General features: G+C 43.9%; 1 protein-coding gene and 1 pseudogene across 1 annotated transcript; one reads left to right on the top strand and one right to left on the bottom strand.

Annotated features, from left to right (window-relative positions):
• Positions 1-1083: 1083 nt before the first annotated feature.
• Positions 1084-10324, bottom strand: LOC100718067 (nicotinamide phosphoribosyltransferase-like; annotated as a pseudogene).
• Positions 10325-14380: 4056 nt separating this feature from the next.
• Neurod1 (neuronal differentiation 1) lies at positions 14381-18560 on the top strand. Its single transcript, XM_003478499.5, has 2 exons — positions 14381-14627; positions 16189-18560. Exon 2 carries the CDS (start codon positions 16200-16202, stop codon positions 17265-17267), a length of 1068 nt encoding a protein of 355 aa, XP_003478547.1. The 5' UTR covers positions 14381-14627; positions 16189-16199; the 3' UTR covers positions 17268-18560.
• Positions 18561-21238: the final 2678 nt, after the last annotated feature.

The following is a 21238-nucleotide window of genomic DNA, read 5'->3' as shown; positions in this document are numbered from 1 at the left end:
TAATCCAGAGATTATAATGCAAGCACCACTGAATTACATTGTAACTCAATAACTTACGTTATTTTTAGAGATACATCAGCCCTGCAAAGTAATTCAAGTTTAATTTAGTACAATCGTAGAAATTCCCTAGCTAGTGCTTACTTTATTTTGAGTAAGTCATGTTCTCATTTAGGTTACTAACAGCAACTGAAGGCAGACAGTCCAATTCTGCTCCCTATACATTCTTAAATCTCTTAGGTTAAATCTCTCTAAGAGAGACCCATCAGAACAGCCTCTCATGTTGCTCTATTCCAAGAGACTATGGGTGATAATCAATTAGCTCATTGCTGATGGCTACGAATTACTACCATTTCCTTTAATCCCTTCAAACCCAGTCCTATTTTTGTTAATCAACCTACATTCCCATGGTCTTGCTATTCTTTTGTCCATAACATTTCTGGTATCAATTATTAAATAGGAAAAAAGTTTTTAATTGTAGGCAATACAATTCTACCTGTAATCCGTATGAATAGATTTAATGACTTGTACAGGTGATTAACAGGAATATTTTGTTTCCATTAAGATCATGTTTTATTTGTTGGTGAGTGGACAAAAGGCAATGTAATTTATTTTCAAGTACTTTCTTGAAAATCTATGCTCATAAAAATCATGAAAAGTTGGAAAGACTGTTAAATCATTGAAACTTTAAATATATCTTACACAATCTTGTTTGTACAGAAATACAAGTTAAATATAAACATAAAGCAATCATGATAATTTTATGCAAATCTGTTTTATGTGATCTTTAGTTACATATAAAAGTTTCTTGGTTCGTTACTTGTGAAAAGATCAACACCAGATTGAGTTACTATCTCTTGGCAAAGGGACTTAAAAAGTTTACTTTAGCATTAATCTTTCACAATGGTATTTTGTGTGGTCTAATTTGAGATCACCTCAATACTGGAAACCAAAGGAAAAGGGGGCAGTTATGTCCATAAGTCAATAATTAAGTTGGCTGTAATGTATCATAAAACACAGTGAAACCCCACACCGCAGTACAATACACATTACGTACTACAAACAGGTGCGCATGTGAGCACCCCCTCAGTCACAGGAGAAATGCTTATGAGGGGCTGCTTCCAGGTCTCTGTTCAGTCGTGCATTCTTTCTTATTTCATCAAATGAATGGCTTTTAGTCACCTTCCCATTCTTGAAGACAGTGTGGAGAAGATCCTGACCATATTCTTCAAGGTCTCCTTTTCCTTCCTCAAGCGTAAGGACCCTGCTGGTGTCCTGTGTAATGATAAGGGGCCCTTTTGGGACCTTTTGTTGGAATCAGCTACTGGGTCTTTAAAGACATTAATCCCAAGACCATTGGTGACAACATAGCTACACTTGGAGGAACAATTCAGGAGATCTCTGGTTACCTTCTGTAGCAAAGCTCCACCAGAATTAAAGGAAACATCTTCAATGCTCCACTTTTTTTGCTTCATGCCTTCTACAATCTCTTATAAGGTATTAATATCTAATCCATCCCCTTGAATAACTCTAAGATAAGGTGGCAGCAATGCATAGCCTTTTGAGTTCACAGTAACAGGAAATTTCTTACCTAAAATATCAAAAACCTTTAATACAGTTTCAAAAGGATTTCCACAATCAGGTCTGATCATTAATGGTGCCTCTGTGCTTCTCGACAGTATTAAATGTCATAGATTTTCACCCCAAGTTTTCTCACATGCATTATAAATGTCATAGCTATTGCTGACCACGGATACAGGCACTGATGAAAACTGTGTTAAATATATGTTCACAAGCATCCTTTTTATGGTCTTTCTCCCAAGTTGTAATTGTACTACGTTCTGCTGCTGGAAAAGAATAGCCTGGAACAGGATCGTTTGTGCCATAGTCTTTTTTTTTTTTTTTTAAATCAGAGCAATTCCCACTACTGTATATGTTCCTTTGAAGTAAACCAAGTGAGCAGATGCCCCTATGTCAGCATCTCTTAGAAAGAGACTCTTCTGTAGCCAGAATCATATAACTTGTATTCTAGGCCATTTGAGTTACCAGAAGCTTTGAACAAGTATTTGGCCAATATTTTCTTGTGCTGTATAGAATTTGCGGCCACTGTGATTGGATACCAGGATTGAACAGAATAGTCTCAAGAATGCAGTTGCATGTCTTTCCTTTAAAGACATTATCCTGGAAATGTTCTTTACCTCTTTGGCTTCTTGGATTTTTCTCCTTGGTCACAACTTTACTTCTAAGTATTTATTAAGAATGTACCACAACCCATAAAATACTGTTTCCTCATATTTCACCTTCCTTACTTTGGAGTTTTCTGTCATCTTTTCATGGCATTCAAAGTGTGAGTAAACTTTGCTTGTGTTGGGTGGATACTGTTGGTAGTGAGTAACCCTTCTAGGAATCGGTGGCCAGGAGGATGTTGAACTGGGCTTCTGTTGCACATTCATCTTAGGCCAGAGAGGAGGGACCAGAAGAAGAAAAACGGCCTTCACCTTCAACTCAAGTTCTGTTGCTTAAGTCATTGCTTGTTGTGCTTAACAGAAATATTAAGAGATCTGAGGAAATACACATTTAGCCTGAGATTTCAGATATGGCATCCAAAACTCTATCAGAAAACGAGGCTATTAAAGCAGCATCCTTTGCAAAGGCAGGAAGCTGACACATCAGAAAGGAGCCTAAGGAGCCTTCCAGTCCATGATTTCCTGGCTTCAGGTCTTTGCACTGGGGTCTGTGCCACTCAGATAAATATCCAATCATCTGATCCCTCCATGTAACTTGATTCTAAATTAGAGTGTGTAGTGTAATGAGACAAAATTTTTTCTAAACTGTTGGATTAATCAGATGTTTAAAAATAACCAGAAAAGTTATACATGTAAGAGGAAAAGCTATGCTTTACTGACCAATTCAGAGGTACAGTGGGAGAAAAGATTCCCAAGATGGTACATATGCAAAATGTGATCAAAGTATATGGTGATTACATTTTTATTGAAAAATTAATGTAAAAAACCACAGAACCATTAAAACATCTCAAAATACTCCCCTTTCCTTTAAACTTTCTTACTCTATTGCTCTTGCCCCTTTCTGAAGCAGTCCTGAAAGCTCTCTGTTGTGAATATCTTTAGTTATGCAACAGCTGTCTTGAAGCTTGCATCTACTAAAAAATTTACTCTTCATGGTTATTTTGATTTTGGGGAAGTGCCTGAAGTTCCCTGGTGCCAGATTCTGTGACTATGGTAGCTCCATTGAATGAAGTCATATTGTAATGTCTCTATTTCACAGAAATTGCCCTAAACATTGGTCAGTGAGGGGTGATCACAAAATATAGTTAATACTTACATATAAAAATTTATTACAGAGGAAAACATGTTACCATTAATCCCTCTCAAAATACTTAAAGTACCTCCCTTTCTGTGCGCGCATTTATTCCATCATTCTTAGCAATGTTATCTTCTATTGCAAAAGTTTTTAACTTAATTATCCACTTTATTTTTCTATCATCTCTTATGTCTAAGTTGCTTTCTTGTTGTTGAAATAGAATACAGAACACTCACAAGCTCACACTGTATAGAAGTTTCAGTCCATAGTTGGATACCCCCAAGACAGAGTGGTATAGCAGGGGGGCATTGCATGGAGGAAGCAACAGGCTATCAAGGAAGAAGAGACACAGAGAGAGAAAGAGAGAGAGAGAGAGAGAGAGAGAGAGAGAGAGAGAGAGAGAGAGATTCTCCCAGGCCACACCCACAGCAACCCAGCTCTTCTGACCAGATTTTGCCTCCCAATATCACATCCATCTAGAAACCCATCAGCAGACGAATCCAGTATCACACACCCATGATCCACCTGCCTCCCTGCAGCCCCATGAGCACATTAGGCTTTGAAGAGACATCTAGATACAAAGCATAACACCTTATATACATAAATGTGCAGGGAATGAGGGCAGGAAGGTGTATATATGTGTATGTAAGCTGAGAAATGATGATGTTTAATGTCTAATATGATCCTGAACATCTTATTCCATGGGCATCTGAAATAAAAAATAAAAAATAAAACTTTTACAAAATGGTTTCTCTGAAACTGAAAATTACTATCCCCAGAGAAGGAAAACTGACCATTACTTTTATACCTTCAAAATTCTGTATTTGATATTTGTTAACTAATTATATTGAACTGTGTGTATTATTGACTTTGAGATAGCCATGTTTCCAATGCTTAGAACCAGAGATCAGCAGTAAATTAGTAATGTTCATATGAGATGAAACCTACAGCTTTTTCCTTTGCTCTTTCCCACTCCAGATAAAAGTAATTCTTCCAGAAGTTTTTAGGCAATGTGTTAGTTACTTTGCTTGTGGCTGAGATAAAATATCCAATACCCAAAGTTAAAGGAAGAAAGGTTTATTTTGGCTCACAGTTTGTAGAGGTTTCATTCCATAATCAGCTGATTCCAAGGCAGATGGCCTGGGAGAGGGACCTCAGAGAGGAGACTAGTTCACAGCAGGCAAAAGAAGCAAGGAGCTAATATCAAGCAGCAAGAGAACAGCAGTGACCTCTTTCTGTCCCTTAGACCCACCCTTTTCTCATATCCAGGGTGGGCCTCCCCATTATCCATACCTAGATCTATGCCACCAATCAGCAGACTACACCCTTATGCCCAGCATCACACAGTTGATCCAGATACCTATCTATGACCACATGAGGCTTTGGGGAGAATCTTTATCTATGACCACATGAGGCTTTGAGGGGACCTCTAGACCCAAGCCATAACAATCAAAAAATGTGGTTAGGAACATATGGTGGGTTGTACTTTAAATCTAAAAGAAAATAAGAATCTTCAATTCTTAATGACAAGATAAAGTAAGGGTATGTTAAATAAAGATCATTTATTCTGAACCACATGTGATCAGAGCTAATGTAATTTTTTTTTCTTTAAGCAGAACAAGTTTTAGTGAATTACCAAACAATGTACTTTTATGAGAACGGTTAATCCAATGATGTCCACATTACATCCTCCAATCTGATTGGTTCTCAACAGTTCACGGTAGCTGTGAGACAGATATAATTGATTGAATTGTTGGTTTACCATTTTCTCATTCTGAACTCCAGAAAGAGTTAACAACTGATATTGTAGTTGGGTATTATTTTTAGGTTGACCACAACAAGCTTGGTATTTGTTAGTGCACTAGTCAGATTTCCCATTGCTGGGACACAGTACCTCACACAGGGAACTGAAGGAGAGGTTTAATGTAGTTGAAGTTTCACAGTCAGGCTGGCCCCAGGGCAGAAGCACTACAGTGTAAGAACATAGAGGATCAGAGATACTCTCTTCATGAAGCCAGAAGCAAAGCAGAACAGCACCAGAGAGGAAGAGGCAAGGATGGTACAGTACCCAACGTCATGCTTCCATGACCCACCCAGACACCAAGAGGTATGTTCCAGCAGGCCCCAGGATAGCTCCTAAGCCAATCACTCTGACATAATCAAATTTAACCATCACACTTAGAAGCAAATTTATAGTGTTCTTTTTGTTTTGTTTTTCTTAACAAAATGCAACTTATAAGCCCTATGTAGTGGCACATACCGGTGCCCTCAGCCTGTGGGAGGCTGCAGCAGGTGGATTGCATGGTGAAGTCCTAACTGGATAACTTAGTGAAAAAAAGCCCTGTCTCCAAAAAAAGGGCTTGGAATATAGTTCAGTGTGAAGGCTGTATTTACAATCCACAGTATCACAGGAAAAATAAGAAAAGAAATTAAATTTATAAGTAAACCTCAGCCAGATTGTTTCCCTTACATAACATAGGTCAGCATGAATGTGGGTCCCATCTCCACACTAAGCAGTGAGGTTTAGGCATGTTACTTAACTGGCATGAGACTCATTTTCTGCAAGTGTCAAAGGAGAATTATCATAGCTGTTAACTTGGTGGCTCTGGAATGTTCTAAGGGCTCAATAAATGTATACTGCTATTTATTTCCTTCTTTTCAAAGAGATTATGTTATGTGTAAATCATAGCTGATTTAAATTACATGTGATACCTAATTTCTAAGGAAACCAGTAGCATTTACCTAAGATCATGGCCTTTTGATGGCCACTCGGGCTGTAGTTTCAGGGTAATCTTTCTAAATATGTCTGAACTGTGTTCTCTAAATTTATCCATCTCCTCCACAACCAACCTGACCCAAACACCATCACTTCTTATAAGAATAATAAGAGTACCTTCTCAACCCAACTCTACACTGTGTTTAGAACAGTCTTTGAGAAAACGTAACTCTTTGCTCAACCCCTCAACAGCACAAACACAGCTCTGGGAACCAGGCTCTGGGCACTGTCTCCCATTTGGTTTCCTTGTCTGCATTTTTCTTTTTCTTCTTAGTTATGCACTGAATGTGTCTCAGCTCAACCCTTTTCACCTGGGCAATTATGTTCTTGTTAACTTAAAGCTTTATGTTTTCAAGAAGTCTTTCCACACCAGCCCAGGCTAGATTCCTTTGTCATTTGCTTTTATTTACTAGTGAGTTGGTTTTCCTTTTCTGCTCTTGTTCAAACTGGGTATGCACATACTCCCTTGTGTGTGAACCTTAATAAATCTTTCTGTCTAGTAGACAGAAAACCTCAAGAAAGCAGAGTCTAGTGTGTTTGAATCCAGCAGCACAGTCCCTGGTACATGGTGGCTCTCAGTACACATTTGCTGACTACACTTTCTGCCCGAGGAAGCAGCAGTTTCTGAAGGAAGGTGACTAGGAAAACAAATTCTCAGAAAAGAAAAACAAGTCCAAACTGAAACAAATTGAGTGTCCACTTACGTCTACCTTAGCTCTCCATGTAACAATTATACTCTGGCATTGTTGACATGAAAATCTAGCACTTTTTTCTCATCACAGACTATCTATCAGGTTCATATGATTCCCTGAGTAATTCCTTTACTGAGAAGCAATTTAATTCCCTTTTAAATGTCACCACCTCGAGATTCCTTCCCTGAAAATGCAAAGCAAAGCAAAGAGTTATTTGTTGAGGCAGGGGAAGAGAACAAGAAGTCACCATGAAGCAAACCTTCCATGAGAGTCAGCACCATGTGCAGGCTGCTGGGGGGACAGCCAGGTGCCAGCCCCAGGTGCATACCCAGAAGAGCCAGCCACCGAGCCCGCAGCTGTAAGCAACCAGCTGATTCAGAGACACACAGCCTGTGATGATGGCTATTGAGGTGGAATACAATTTAATGCTTAAAGTGTTTAGTGTTTCACTGACTTTGCTGGTCTAATCATCTATTCAGAGGATAATGTTACACAATGTAGCATCTATGCGGGATCTCTTTCTGAAGGTGGTAGTCATTGTTAATTCCTATTATCTGATTTTGAATTCCTGTATCATTTTCATTGTTTTGTTGGGTTGGGTTTTAGTTTTGTTTTGTTTGATTTTATTATATCCAAATGGCATGAGCAGCTATTTCAAAGATAATAAGATGTATTATAATAGCCATTTTTTATTTACTCTAATCTTATTTTGAAGTCCTTTATTGCATTCATTGTTTTGTTTTTACTGGTTCTATTCTGTTCTGTTTCATTTGATTTTTACTATGTCTGAAGGTATCTGCAGCTGTATTGAAGATAACAGGAGGCATTATGGTACCTGTAGTTGGGTTCATATTGTTTTGAAGTCCTGAGAGGGCAATTTGTGAAATTGTGAGTGTGAAGCCAAACGTGCAGTGGAGATCCAAAAGTTTGGAAAAGCCAAAAAGATGGATCATATTAGGAAAGAGGCAAGAAGGGAGCCAAGTGGGCCTAAGAGAGAGGCTGTGGAAGCTACAGCCACCAGAAGTTCCGCAGGGACAGAGCCATACAAGCCCTTGGGAGCTTACAACTTGCTACAGATTGTTTCAGATGCTGGACATGGAACTACAGGATTTAACGTTAGCCCTGCTGGATTTTGGACTTGCTTTGGTCCCAGTCCTTTGTATTCCCATAGGTGATTTTTGGGATGAAAATGTTTATTTTGCACTATTAAATGTTGGAAATGTTTAACTTTGTTTTCATTTGTACAGGGGCTTGCAGGTAAGAGTTTGCCTTAAATCTGAGAGACTTGAGACTTGGACTTTTCAGCAATGTTAAAACTGTTAGGACTTTGGCAACTCTTGTAGATGGACTGAACGCTTTTTGTATAAAGGGATATATAGCAGTCTTTGGGGGGCCAGGGGCAGAATGTTATGGTTCTAATATAATATGATGTTGATAGACTTAACAGTGGTTAAGGATTGTTAAACCTGTGTTACAATGTTCAAGTTGTAAAATGATAAGGATAAGCATGTCTTTATATCTGGGGACCAATTTAAAGATAAGTGGTTGCCAAGTTGCAAAGGGGTAGATTGCAATGGTTGATACATTGGGTCAAGTTGTAAAGTTTAGAAGTTTAGCCCCTTAGTAGGGGGCCAGAGTCTTCATTTTGTAAACATCCTCATCCTGTGCAAGAGGAGGGCATAAAATTGTGCATTCTACATCTAGGGTTGGGGGCAGCCTGCTTATAATATAAGGGAGGAAGAGAGGCTTGCTTCCCCTCTTCTCTTTTGCTCTGGCTGATTTTGCTGTCTTGTGCTGCCTTGAAGTGTTGCCCCTGCAACATGCCACCCTGCTTTGGAGTCAGTTAATGATGGAATGAAACCTCTACAAACTGTGACCTAAATAAGCCAGTTCTTCCTTAATTTGGGGGGTTGGGTAATTTAATCCAAGCAGCAAGAGAAAAAGTAACTAAAATGGAAAGTCAGCCTATCAGAACATATCAACAAAAATCTCGCAGGAAGATAATAGACAAAAATGTTTATCAGTCATGATAAAAAATGAAAAGTCACGTTTAATCACTTAGTCCCATTTAAATTGACCCTCTGTCATAACATTGTTGTTCGTGAAATGACTAAAACGTAGGCACATTTTTGTTATGTATGTCTGTTTACTTATTTGTTTGTTTATTAGAACATAACCTCATAATCAGATTGTTCATCTGGGTCCCCAAAGTGGCTTGTCACTGAGTAAAGATAATTTCCCATGGCAGGCGCTCCCAGCAGGTGGCTGCTCACGGTACCTGCATTCGAAAGGTAGACTTAGTCAGAGATTTTATTTTAATATGAAATCTGTATTGCAGCCTGAGCCACCACTGGGTGATGTGCCAAAATTCATGTCTGCAGCATGATTTATTATGTGAAAATACCACAGAACTAATCAGTGGAGTTTCTAATTAATACAAATCTGCATTTTTTGCATAAGCAATTAGTGCAAGGAGAGCACAGTGAAAGAGGAAGTTTGACTCCTTTAATCTCAGTGCCTGCTCAAGCAGAAAGACCCACCAGGGCCAAACTCCAAGATCTACATTTGGAATTTTTCCACTTTGATTAGTTAAAGACATAAAAGGTCAAATTATCAATATTTAATTCAAGTGGAAATGCATTTGTTAAAAAGGAAAGAAAACATTTTATTTAAAGAAGGTGAGATTCTAGGGGTGAGCTCGTGAATAAAACATAATTATATTTTCCATTACACTGACGTCTGAATGTGTGGTAAGGGTTTTTCTACAATAATGGCATTTTGAAATTTATATCAGGGTGTATGTTAGAGGATGTGATATTTTATTGCTAAGAGATCTGAGTTACTAAAAGTGCTTGTTCCCAGAGTCTCATTTCTACTAGTCTTTCCCCAGTGTATTCTGGATTAGCTATGGCTAGTAATATGGAATACTTAAATCTGGTAAGATTTAAATAATTGTGTGGCTGTGCAAATTTGAGGAAATGAAGTGTAGGTTTATTAACAGAAGATACAATATAAAATATCTATAGAGTTATAAGTTGACAGTAATAAAGTTTATAATCTCAGTAGTATTTATGCTGCATGAAACAAAAGCAAAATGAAAAACAATTTAGACATAGTTTCTAAGGAAAGCAAATGAGAGATCTGTTCTGAAGTCCTGTGGCAAATAAATGTAAATGTTAGAATAATGCCCATCTTTTTTTAAAAAAGTTACTCTTTCTGATTTGTCTTTGTTTCAGTCTCATCAGCTCAAATTTATAGTTTAAGTCTTTCCTTTGAGCACACCTAGCTTTCCAGGAAATTTATTCTGAAAAGGCGGCTAATTACATGCAGATCTGCAGAACCGGACTAAAAGTTCTGGACGAGGTGGCCAATCATCTAGGGAAGGAAGACGGCTTCTAGGGAGGCTGGGGCGTTTCAGGGCCAGGGGTGGGAGTTGTCCGCGGTGCTGATATTTTCTGGAAGCCTTGGGCCTGGGAGCTCCCCTGGGCCACGAGCCCGTGCGCTCCTCGGGCCTCCGGGAAGTTGCACAGGGCTCCATTCCCAGCCCGCGGCCGAAGTCATTGTTCAGAGGTCGCGTCGACGCCGTTAGTGTCTCGCTTTGCACTCCCGAAGCGACGCCCAGCTACCGGGGAGTTTTGTTTGCTTGCTACTTCTGTTAAGGCGAAAGCTGGCAGACACCGGGTGCTGTCAGGTCCCCTTTGGACAGCAAGCTGTTCCTCACTGGCCGAGAAACAGGTGCGGGCCCTCTGTTCTGATTCCTCCCTGCAAAGTAGCTGCGCCCAGAACACACACCCTCCGGTGCACACGCTGACACCCCCACACTTAGACACACACACACACACACACACACCTACAGTCACTGCGCACGTAGACGCATTCGCACACATGTTCACACACAAGTCCACGCCTATATTTATACACTCACTCGCAAAAATCTCACATGCGCACTCAGATTCGCACACTTGTACACTGAGCTACAGCGGCGCACACACACATTTGCACGCACAGGCTTCCTGACGCACGAGGCACGCACAATCTGACGCATAATCGTGCCAGAGCCCCAAGGCTGCCAGGCTGTCGGGATCGCGTTTATTTTATATTGTTGATTCTGCGTGCGGAAGGGTTTTAGGAAATCCCCTTAATTCTGAGACACCAAGTCCCTTCGAGGTCTGCGAGCGCCAGGAGGGGAGCCCCAACGCCCCGTGGCACCAAGAGGACGTAAATAATAAATAAAAGGGTCCAGACAGGCCGAGCTGAGGGAGCCCAGCACTAAATCACTCTCCAAATCACAGCCGCGTCGTGATCCATCCAATAGCTCGAAGCAATTTATAGGGTTGGGGGTTGGAATCAATTTTTTTCCGTTCTCGCAGGTGCAATATGAATCAATTATCTTAATTAAGATTATGCCGCAAGCCCAGGAGATTTGGGGAGAATGGGTTCTGCGCTCGGGGCGATGGCAAGGCATTTTAATAGCGTCTCTTCTGCTCCTGGCCCTCCCCCGCCGCCCGCCTGTCCAGCCCGACAGCTCCAGCCCGGGCAGGACCTGGATCCGGGCCGCCGCCCCCTGGGTCGGCTCTGGCACCGCACCGGCTCGGCCCGGAAGGCGCCCGGGCCGGGACAGCCCCGCCCCAGGCTGCCCGCCAGGCTCAGGCCGGGGCCTCCCCGGCCGCACAGGTCCGCTGATTGGACGCGAAGCCTCTTCCGCGGGAGCGAGCATCTGTTTCCCGAGAAACGGGCCAGGACCGGGACGGGACGCGGGCCGGCCCCAGCGCTTTATCGCCGATCTGTGACCGCGGGCGCCCCCGCCCCGCACCGCCAGCCACGCACATCCCCCACCCCCAGCCCCGACCCCACGCCTCCGTCCCTTCCCGCCCTCCGCGCCCCCCTCCCCTCTCCTCCCCCCTACCCCTCCCCTCCCCTCCCCTCCCCTCCCCTCTCCCCTCCTCCTCCCCCTCTCCAGGCCACACGCCCCTCGCCCCTCGCCCCCCTGTAACGGCCGCGACGCGGTCCCAGCCGCACGCTGCTAGCGGGGACCCGGGGTGGGGGCAGCCGATCCAGGGCATTGCTCGAGGGCAGTGAGTCATGAAAGCCGCTTTTGTTGCCAGCGCGTGCGGTTCGCGTGCCGCTCGGCAGCCTGCGGCGCCCGGTGGGGCCGGGCTGGGGGAGGCCAGCTCACCGGCCGCGGGCGGGGACAGCACTCGTGGGGGCCGGGCGGGGGGCGGGGGGAGCTGCAACCGTCCAGGCCAGTCCAAAGAGGGGCAATGAGGAGACGCAGTCCTCAGCTCTGCCGTGCATCGGCTCCACCTCTCCAGGCGTCCCGCCTGCTCCCCAAACAAAAAGCTCCCCATCCCGGCCGTTTCTGGGCACCTCCCCCGTGACCCCGGTTACCCGACGGCAGCCTCCCTGGGGCTCTGAGGACCCTGGCTGAGCGCCGCCGCCGCAAGGTCTGCACCTCGGGTCACCTGCTGTGCTCAGGGAACTCAAGGACAGTGGCCTTGGGGCCCTTCCAAAGAGGCCGGTCCTCCATACAACCCCCCCCCCCGGCCTTGGCGAAACGGGGCGCGGCGGGATTAGGAGGAGAATTTATCAGCGAGGAGAGGAAGGAAGCCGGCTCACTTCGTGCCCATGAGGCGAGCCCTGGCTTCCTTCTTGCCCTGGATCCTCTGGCTCCCCCAAGATTCCCCTTCATTCCTGGGGACCCCACAGCGGAAGAGGGTGGGATCTCAGCGGAGAGATCTGGAGGCCATCCAGGCCGCCGGGACCCCTGGAGCCCTCTCTCCCACCCCTCCTCCAGTGTCTGCTCCGGAGCGCCCCCAAAGTGCAGAAATGAGAGCCAAAGCAGGGGTCGGAAATATCCGTGGACCTCGTGTGGACTGCAGGCTGAAGGCGCCAGAAGAAATACTGGAGCCATGCTTATCGGCGAATCCTTTTATCGTCCTCTGTGCTCTTAACTGGCACCGATGCACGTAGAAAAACAAAAAGTCCACACAGTTCTACTCTGGAACCTGAGAAAGATTCATGCCAGGCTTTGGTCTATAGGTCTCCTCGCACAGCTCCTTCCTCCTTTGGACGCGTGCTGGCTGCCACCTTCCAATACTGGTGATTCCCTTAGAACCCTCTTCCTCCAACCCCAGCCCCTCTCAGAGGTCCCGATGCTGGTCTCTCCCGAGATCATGACGCTGTTTGCAAAAACTCGAGGGGCCTTTAGGGCAATTGCATTTAGACATGCAATTCAAGTAGGGAGGAGTCATTGCAAAGGGCTTTAGGTTTGGCAGAGGTTAAGGGAAAAGGAGGCTTAGAAGAAAAGCTAGGTGAAAAAAATAGAATTTAGCTGCCCCTTTTTTCCTTCCTGTCTTTCAAAAAATAAATCTTTCTGGAACCTGTCTTGTTTAGAAAGAGGAAATAAAGACTCACTATTTAGAAGAACAAACATGGGTTTTTCAACTGGGTAGTCTTTGCTCTGCCCATAAGGTGGAGGCTACAGCAAATCAGATACCTAACTGGACACCAGAGAGGTTCTGGCAAAGGGCGTTGCTAATGACCTTTAAAGAAAGAAAGGACTCTGAGACAGCGCCCTCGAGGCTTCACTTTGAGAAGGGTTGTCTGGCCCATGCACCTACCTACAGACCCAAGACTGGAACCAAAGGTGCAGGTCTGAGGTACAAGGAGGAGACCATAGCCTTCCCCAGACTGGTGGAGGAAGGGTCACCCCTTTTGCAATGATCCAGTGGCCTACCAGGCTCCACGTAGGAGAAGGCTCAGTTTGCCACACAAAACATCGTGAAGGCCAGTGAGGCCAACGCTTGCCGGGATGAAGGACCTGGCTTTGAGGACACGTATGTGTGTGTGTGTGTGTGTGTGTGTGTGTGTGTGTGTGTGTACAGAGTGAGGACCTCTGGGGTAGGACTAGCTGAGGGTGGGAAGTGTGAGGGGTGTACGGGGGCTGGGAGACCCTGGGTGCACTTGGGGAGCCTAGGGAACCAGTCCCAGCGCCGCTTGTGCGGATGAAGCCATTGCATGGAGCTTTTGGAAACCTTTCAGCAGCTAATGGAGAGTTGGGGAGGCCGCCTTTTGGCGCTAATCGGCAAGCGTCTGCCAGGGGCCCGGAAACCCCGACGTGGGTCTCCGGGAGGGCAGAAAGTCATGCTCCCAGGAGGACAAGTGCCAGGGAGAGCGCGCTTGACCGCGTGCCTCAGTCTCCCCGTTGGTACCCCTGGCAGCCCAGCCTGATTTCCTGCGCAGACGCAGGCTGCTCCGGGACCCGGACCGGGTCAGGGTTGGCTCTCCGGCTCCCTAGCCTGCAGGCCCGCCCCCTCCGCTCGCCGGCTCCCTTCTGCCGCCTGAAAGGGTTAATCTCTCCTGCGGGTAAAAACAGGTCCGCGGAGTCTCTAACTGGCGACAGATGGGCCACTTTCTTCTGGCCACAAAGGGGCCGGAATGGAGCGCTCCGCGGCATACAAATAGGCAGGTCACGTGGTCCCCGGCTCTTGGCTGGACCGGGAAGACCATATGGCGCATGCCGGGGAGGCAGGGGAAGGGTGGGGTGGGGCGGGGTGGGGGTGAGGGGAGCGGGGAGCGGTTGTCGCAGGCAGAAGGGCGGGAGAGGAGCGAGGCTGCGCGGGTGCGGGCGGGGGCAGGGAGCGCGCTGCCTGGACGCGTGCGCAGGGACCCGCCGGCTGCCCGGCTCTCGCCCCGCCCGCGCAGCGCATCCCTAACTCCGCTATATAACCTGAGCGCCCGCGCCGCCGGGCCACGAGGAATTCGCCCACGCAGGAGGCACGGCGTCCGGAGAGCCCAGGGTTATGAGACCGTCACTGCTCAGGACCTGCTAACAACAACAGGTAATTACGGACCTTTCCTAGATTTCCCCCCTTTGCTGGAGCATAAAAGCGGTAATTGAAGACCCGAGGTACCTCCGGGTGGTGTCTGTGCGCATCTGGGCGCGAGTGCAGGTGTTTGGAGACCAGCATCTTCCCCGTAATGGCCCACAAGTACCCGCGCATAATGAGTCCCAGCACTCAAGTACCCCCTGCAGGCTTCCTGATTAAATTTTAAATAAAATTTAATCGTAGAGGAGCTTCTTGGTTTTCTTTCATTTTTTTTTTTTTTGGAAGAAAAAGAATACACAGTAACTGTAATCATTTGCTAGTGTTGATTTTTTTCAAATTCTAAGAAAAAGGAGAAATACAAAACCTACCACGCAGATTTTATTTTGTGTGCGAGTGTGTATGCCCTTTGGGAGTGTCAAACTCTCTTTTTCAGTGAATGAAGGGGTAGTGGATAGCTTGAGTGTCCACATCCCGGAAAATAACTGGGGTTCAAAAATAGTTTATTCGAAAGGGGCGGCAAGCATGATGCACGGAGCGGGCCCCAGACTGCTACCTGTTACTGCTCTGTGGGCGGCCAAGTCCCCCGCAGACACTGGAGCCAAAAATTCAGTTGCTTTACCCGGGGCTTTTTTAATAGTAGGTGTGAGAAGCAGCAACTTGGCCATTGCCAATGGCTGACCGTCTTCACTCAACCCTTTAAAGGGAGGTTTGAGGCGAACTTTAAAAGCCCAGATAAAGAGCGGGCGGCCCATTCAATGGGCTGTTTATTAGAGAAGCGCCTTCCACACCTGATCCCCGGCCGGCGGCGCGAGGGAGAGCCTTGTGCGTGCGCGCCCAGCTCTCGCCTTCCAGCCAGAGCTTTTGTACGAGGTGGATATTTAGGGGAGGACGAGGGATGGGAAACAAGGGGGGAAAGGTGAGGGAGCGAAGGGAGATGTTGCCCAATATTTCGTTGATGAGTGAATAATTCCGTAGGAAACTACGGACTTGCCCCTCCTTCGTGCATTGGCGCTTCAATCTCTTTTCGCTCTAATCTTCTTAAAAATCATCCCCAGTGCTAGGAAATTATGTAATGGCTCTGCAGTTTAAACGCCAAGTACAGAGAAGCCGGTACAGAGATGGGAACAGAACGGGCGATTTTCAAACAGCATTTCTGTAGAGTTGTGAGTGACTTGGACACATGCTGATAAACATGAAGTCTCTGCAGGCTGCACTCAGGTCCACAAGCCTTAGCCTGCCGGGCCAGCACCATCTGCGCAGTTCAGTTAATCACGGTGGCGCATACACACACGCGTGACGGATGCACACGTACACACATCCGCCGCCACGCACCAGCACCCCGGCCCTGTCTCTCCTGCGCACCAGCGGGGAATGCACACCACACCACACTGTAAACCGCTGCTTTAACTTTTCTGCAGAGGCGTCCATTTTGCAAGGAGCTGGTCCCTCTCTCTCCACATGCATTTGTACCGAATTAAGTAGGAGCCCCAGGCTTAGCTGGCTTTTCAATACAGTGTTTTTTTTTTTTTTTTTCCTTTTCTTTCTGCTTGTTCCTCTCCCCTGTCAAATACAGGAAACGGAAACATGACCAAATCGTACAGCGAGAACGGGCTGATGGGCGACCCCCAGCCCCAGGGGCCTCCAAGCTGGACGGATGAGTGTCTCAGTTCTCAGGACGAGGACCACGAAGCAGACAAGAAGGAGGACGACCTCGAAGCCATGCACGCGGAGGAAGACTCGCTGCGAAACGGAGGGGAGGAGGACGACGAAGATGAGGACCTGGAAGAAGAGGAAGAAGAAGAGGAAGAGGATGATCAGAAGCCCAAGAGACGCGGCCCCAAAAAGAAGAAGATGACCAAGGCGCGCCTGGAGCGTTTTAAACTGAGGCGCATGAAGGCGAACGCGCGCGAGCGGAACCGCATGCACGGGCTGAACGCGGCGCTGGACAACCTGCGCAAGGTGGTGCCCTGCTACTCCAAGACGCAGAAGCTCTCCAAGATCGAGACGCTGCGCCTCGCCAAGAACTACATCTGGGCGCTCTCGGAGATCCTACGCTCGGGCAAAAGCCCTGACCTGGTCTCCTTCGTACAGACACTCTGCAAGGGCCTGTCGCAGCCCACCACCAACCTGGTGGCGGGCTGCTTGCAGCTCAACCCTCGGACTTTTCTGCCCGAGCAGAACCAGGACATGCCGCCGCACCTGCCCACGGCCAGCGCTTCCTTCCCCGTGCACCCCTACTCCTACCAGTCTCCGGGGCTGCCCAGCCCGCCTTACGGCACCATGGACAGCTCCCACGTCTTCCACGTGAAGCCGCCTCCGCACGCCTACAGTGCAGCGCTCGAGCCCTTCTTCGAAAGCCCCCTGACCGACTGCACCAGCCCCTCATTTGACGGACCCCTCAGCCCTCCGCTCAGCATCAATGGCAACTTCTCTTTCAAACACGAACCGTCCGCTGAGTTTGAAAAAAATTATGCCTTTACCATGCACTACCCTGCAGCGACCCTGGCAGGGCCCCAAAGCCACGGATCAATCTTCTCCGGCGCCGCTGCCCCTCGCTGCGAGCTCCCCATAGACAATATTATGTCCTTCGATAGCCATTCACATCATGAGAGAGTCATGAATGCCCAGCTCAATGCCATCTTCCACGATTAGAGGCACGTCAGCTTCACCATGCCCAGGAAGCGAACCCACTGTGCTTACAGTGACTGTCCTGTTTACAGAAGGCAGGCCTCTTGGTACTACTGCTGCAAAGTGCAAATACTCCAAGCTTCAAGTGATATATGTATTTATTGTCGTTACTGCCTTTGGAAGAAACAGGGGATCAAAGTTCCTGTTCACCTTATGTATTATTTTCTATAGCTCTTCTATTTTAAAAGATAGTAATACAGTAAAGTTAAAAAAAAAGTGCACCATGAATTCGGTGTAGCTGTATTAAGATCATATTAATTATCTGATCGGGATAACAAAATCACAAGCAATAATTAGGATCTATGCAATTTTTAAACTAGTGATGGGCCAATTAAAATATATATAAATATATATTTTTCAACCAGCATTTTACTACTTGTTACCTTTCCCATGCTGAATTATTTTGTTGTGATTTTGTACAGAATTTTTAATGACTTTTTATAATGTGGATTTCCTATTTTAAAACCATGCAGCTTCATCAATTTTTATACATATCAGAAAAGTAGAATTATATCTAATTTATACAAAATAATTTAACTAATTTAAACCAGCAGAAAAGTGCTTAGAAAGTTATTGTGTTGCCTTAGCACTTCTTTCTTCTCTAATTGTAAAAAAAAAATTGCACAATTTGAGCAATTCATTTCACTTTAAAGTCTTTCCCTCTCCCTAAAGTATAAACCAGATCCATAACTGTCAAGAGGATTAAAAAAGAGATACATTCCTTATCAAAGCATATCAATTCATTACTTGCACAAGCTTGTATATACATATTATAAATAAATGCCAACATACACTTCTTTAAATCAAAAGCTGCTTGACTATCACATACAATTTGCACTGTTTCTTTTTAGTCTTTTACTCCTTTGCATTCCATGATTTTATAGAGCATTTGAAGCTATTGATGTTTCCAGGAAATATAAATGCATGATTTTATACATAGTCACACAAATGGTGGTTTATCATGTATTCATGTAATAAATCTGAGCCTAAATCTATTCAGGTGTTAATGTTGGGATTTATACCTATTGTAGTCAATTAGTACAGTAGCTTAAATAAAATTAAAACCATTTGATTCATAATTAGAACAATAGCTATTGCATGTAAAATGCAGTTCAGAATAAGTGCTGTTTGAGATGTGATGCTGGTACCACTGGAATTGATCTGTACTGTAATCTTGTTTGTAATCCTATATATTATGGTGTAATGCACAATTTAGAAAACACTCATCCCGTTGCAATAAAATAGTATTGAAAATCAGAGCAATTGTTGCATTTGTTCCTGAAGTGGTTTTTGACATATGCAATTATTCTTAGGGGAAGTAGTTGCTTTATTTGCTGAGTTTAAAATGCTGTTACCGTTTGTAAAATATGGTAAAAAGAGAATACTTAACTTTGGCGTATGCTATACACTGTTTAGCTTACTTAGGGATTCACTAGTTCTTTTCATTATCGAAAAGACCCAAGTAATCTTTTCATAATTTGACATATAAGGTTGTAGAATGAGCAAGACAGGCAATTCTTTTTGTTTAAGTGCCTTCACCTTTAAATTTTTTGTTCTCATTCTTTTAAATGACTGTGGTGCATCTTTTCTTATATGTCTTCTTTAAAGGTGAATTGAATTACTTATTACCAAGCAAGACAAAGCAGTACCCTAGCTACGTTTATCTATATTCTTAAAACCTTTTAACTTACTATCATTTTCTGGGTGCTCTAGTACCTGTACATTTTGCAGAACTGAACGAGTCCCTCTTGCAAAAAAGTTCTGACCCAAAGAGAAAGTGATAGACCTTTAAAAATATGACAGGGAAATGTTTTAATTAACTGAAAGAACCTAAAAAGTAGCCTTTTAAGAATTTTCATCAATCTTGTAATAGTTTCCATAATTTTTCAGGAGAAATATGATAATGAATGATTTGTGTATAAGACCATCTTATTTGTATTATACTTTAACAAGGTGCACTTGTTTGCCATCTCTCTTTGGGGCTCTATTCTCTTTTTTGTAAATACGATTCATTAGAAAGTAACTTACAGATAATTTTGTCCCTTGTTAAGTCCACTTTAAAGATAGTTTGGCACCTCCTTTCCTGTTAGAAGTGACTGACAGTTATAATTTCTAGGGAATAACATTTTGGCATTTGGACCCTGGCCCTACCACGGTGCTCTGAATATTGTCATTAGTAACTCCATTGTTTCTCCTCTGATTTGGATGCCATAGTGGATGACTACCTCCATTCCCAAGCTTGTTCCTTTAATCTTCTTCTCATTGGTGATTTAGGGGTTCCAAAAAGCTGATCTCATTTAGCAGTCTGCTCCAGCAAAATGTGAGTAATTTAATGGACAGGAAAAATTAGCCATTCTAATAACATTGCCAGTGGAATTACTGTGACAGGAATATTTCAGTGTTAAAAAGTGTTTGAGTGCAATTCAAAATACTTCATTTTAACATGTTTTCCATCAGCCTTCATCACATGACAGAAATACATTTAAGTTAGTCCCAACTTTATTCAAAATGCAGCCATCTCCTTCCAAGTGAACTAGGGTTGCTATTTTGGAATCAAGCTGTTGCTTCTACTCTCTGGATTGTTCTCACTGTACTTTAAGAGATATAATACTTATATTTGAACCCTGCCAGCCTTTTAGAATAAGAGACCGTGAAGTGAACATTCCAATCTGATCTGATCTGTTAAGCAGCTAAATTTCACCTGTAATAACAATTAGACATCTTTATGCAGACTAAAAACTGTTGCTATAGTGAACTAAAGATATGATGAAAGAATAACATTTTAAGAATACCAGTTCTTGAAACAATGAACAGGTAAATATGGATGGTGCATTTTATTTTGTAAGTAAAAATGAGGACTGAAGTTTATGTTTGGATTTCTTTTGGTTTTCCATTTGCCTATACAATTTCTTTCTAAAACACAGGGATTCTTTTAGTCAGTCAAGGAGTCACTCACATGCCACCATCTTTTATTCAAAGGCAGGCACAGATGTTCCTTCTGCAGGGGAGGTTTTAATTTATGAAAATGATATTGTTTATGCATGAATGAACTCCATGCACTCTGCATAACACATAGCACTTCCATCTGATGAGTGAAATACCACAGAACCAGTGCCAATGTCAGAAACATATTCTACAAATTTACTCACTTAAATGTTTAATGAATATTTGGAAGGCATTTTCAAACCACAAGAAACCTTTTAAGTTATCTTCATCATTTCTTTTATGAAACTCTACCCATGTTTAAAAGGGATTTTTACAGCTTCTACAGTTTGTGGATGCTTATATCTAACTGAAACGAAAATATTTTGCTGTGTGAAGACCACCACAAAGAAGAAATGCTGGTAACTTTGGCTTTATTGGGAAAAATATTTCTTGCAATTTTGCTGTGTAATACTCTTTACAAGTAATACCTGGGGTCTCTGTGTTCCGTTATGTTGAGCAATTACTATTCTTATCAAGTAAGATACTTAGATCTATTTATGTAATGTGAAATTCCTCCAAAGAGTTACTTGTAGAGGAAACTGATATTTAAAATCAGCAGGCAGTTTCATAGCTGGAGATGAAACTTTGATAGTTTAAGTGCTGTATAATTCTTTTGAATAAGAATATTCTGCACAAGTTGGATTTTTATTTATATTGCAATTATACAATATTGTCATCTACTTTTAATTCTTGAAAGACAATTGCACAAATTCAAATGGAGGATTATAATATTTTTGAAATATTCTGTCAATTTTAGTTTTGAATACATTACAGTAAAATAACACTTGAAAACATTTTAGAGTTATAATTAGTGATCTTAAAAAGATATCGCCCTGTTTTTGACATCTGAAAGATCTATGAACATTCTTACAAAATTAATGTATTTTCTGAGGGGAACTAGCAATTACTAAAATGATTTATGGATCATTAGCTAACAGTTTGAACCAAGC

This window comes from Cavia porcellus, unplaced genomic scaffold (genome assembly GCF_034190915.1).
Source record: "Cavia porcellus strain 051 isolate PalLab524CR breed Dunkin Hartley unplaced genomic scaffold, mCavPor4.1 scaffold_12, whole genome shotgun sequence".
Lineage (NCBI taxonomy): Eukaryota > Metazoa > Chordata > Mammalia > Rodentia > Caviidae > Cavia > Cavia porcellus.
The sequence above is the reverse complement of the archived record's forward strand: the minus strand, read 5'-3'. Positions and strand labels throughout refer to the sequence as shown.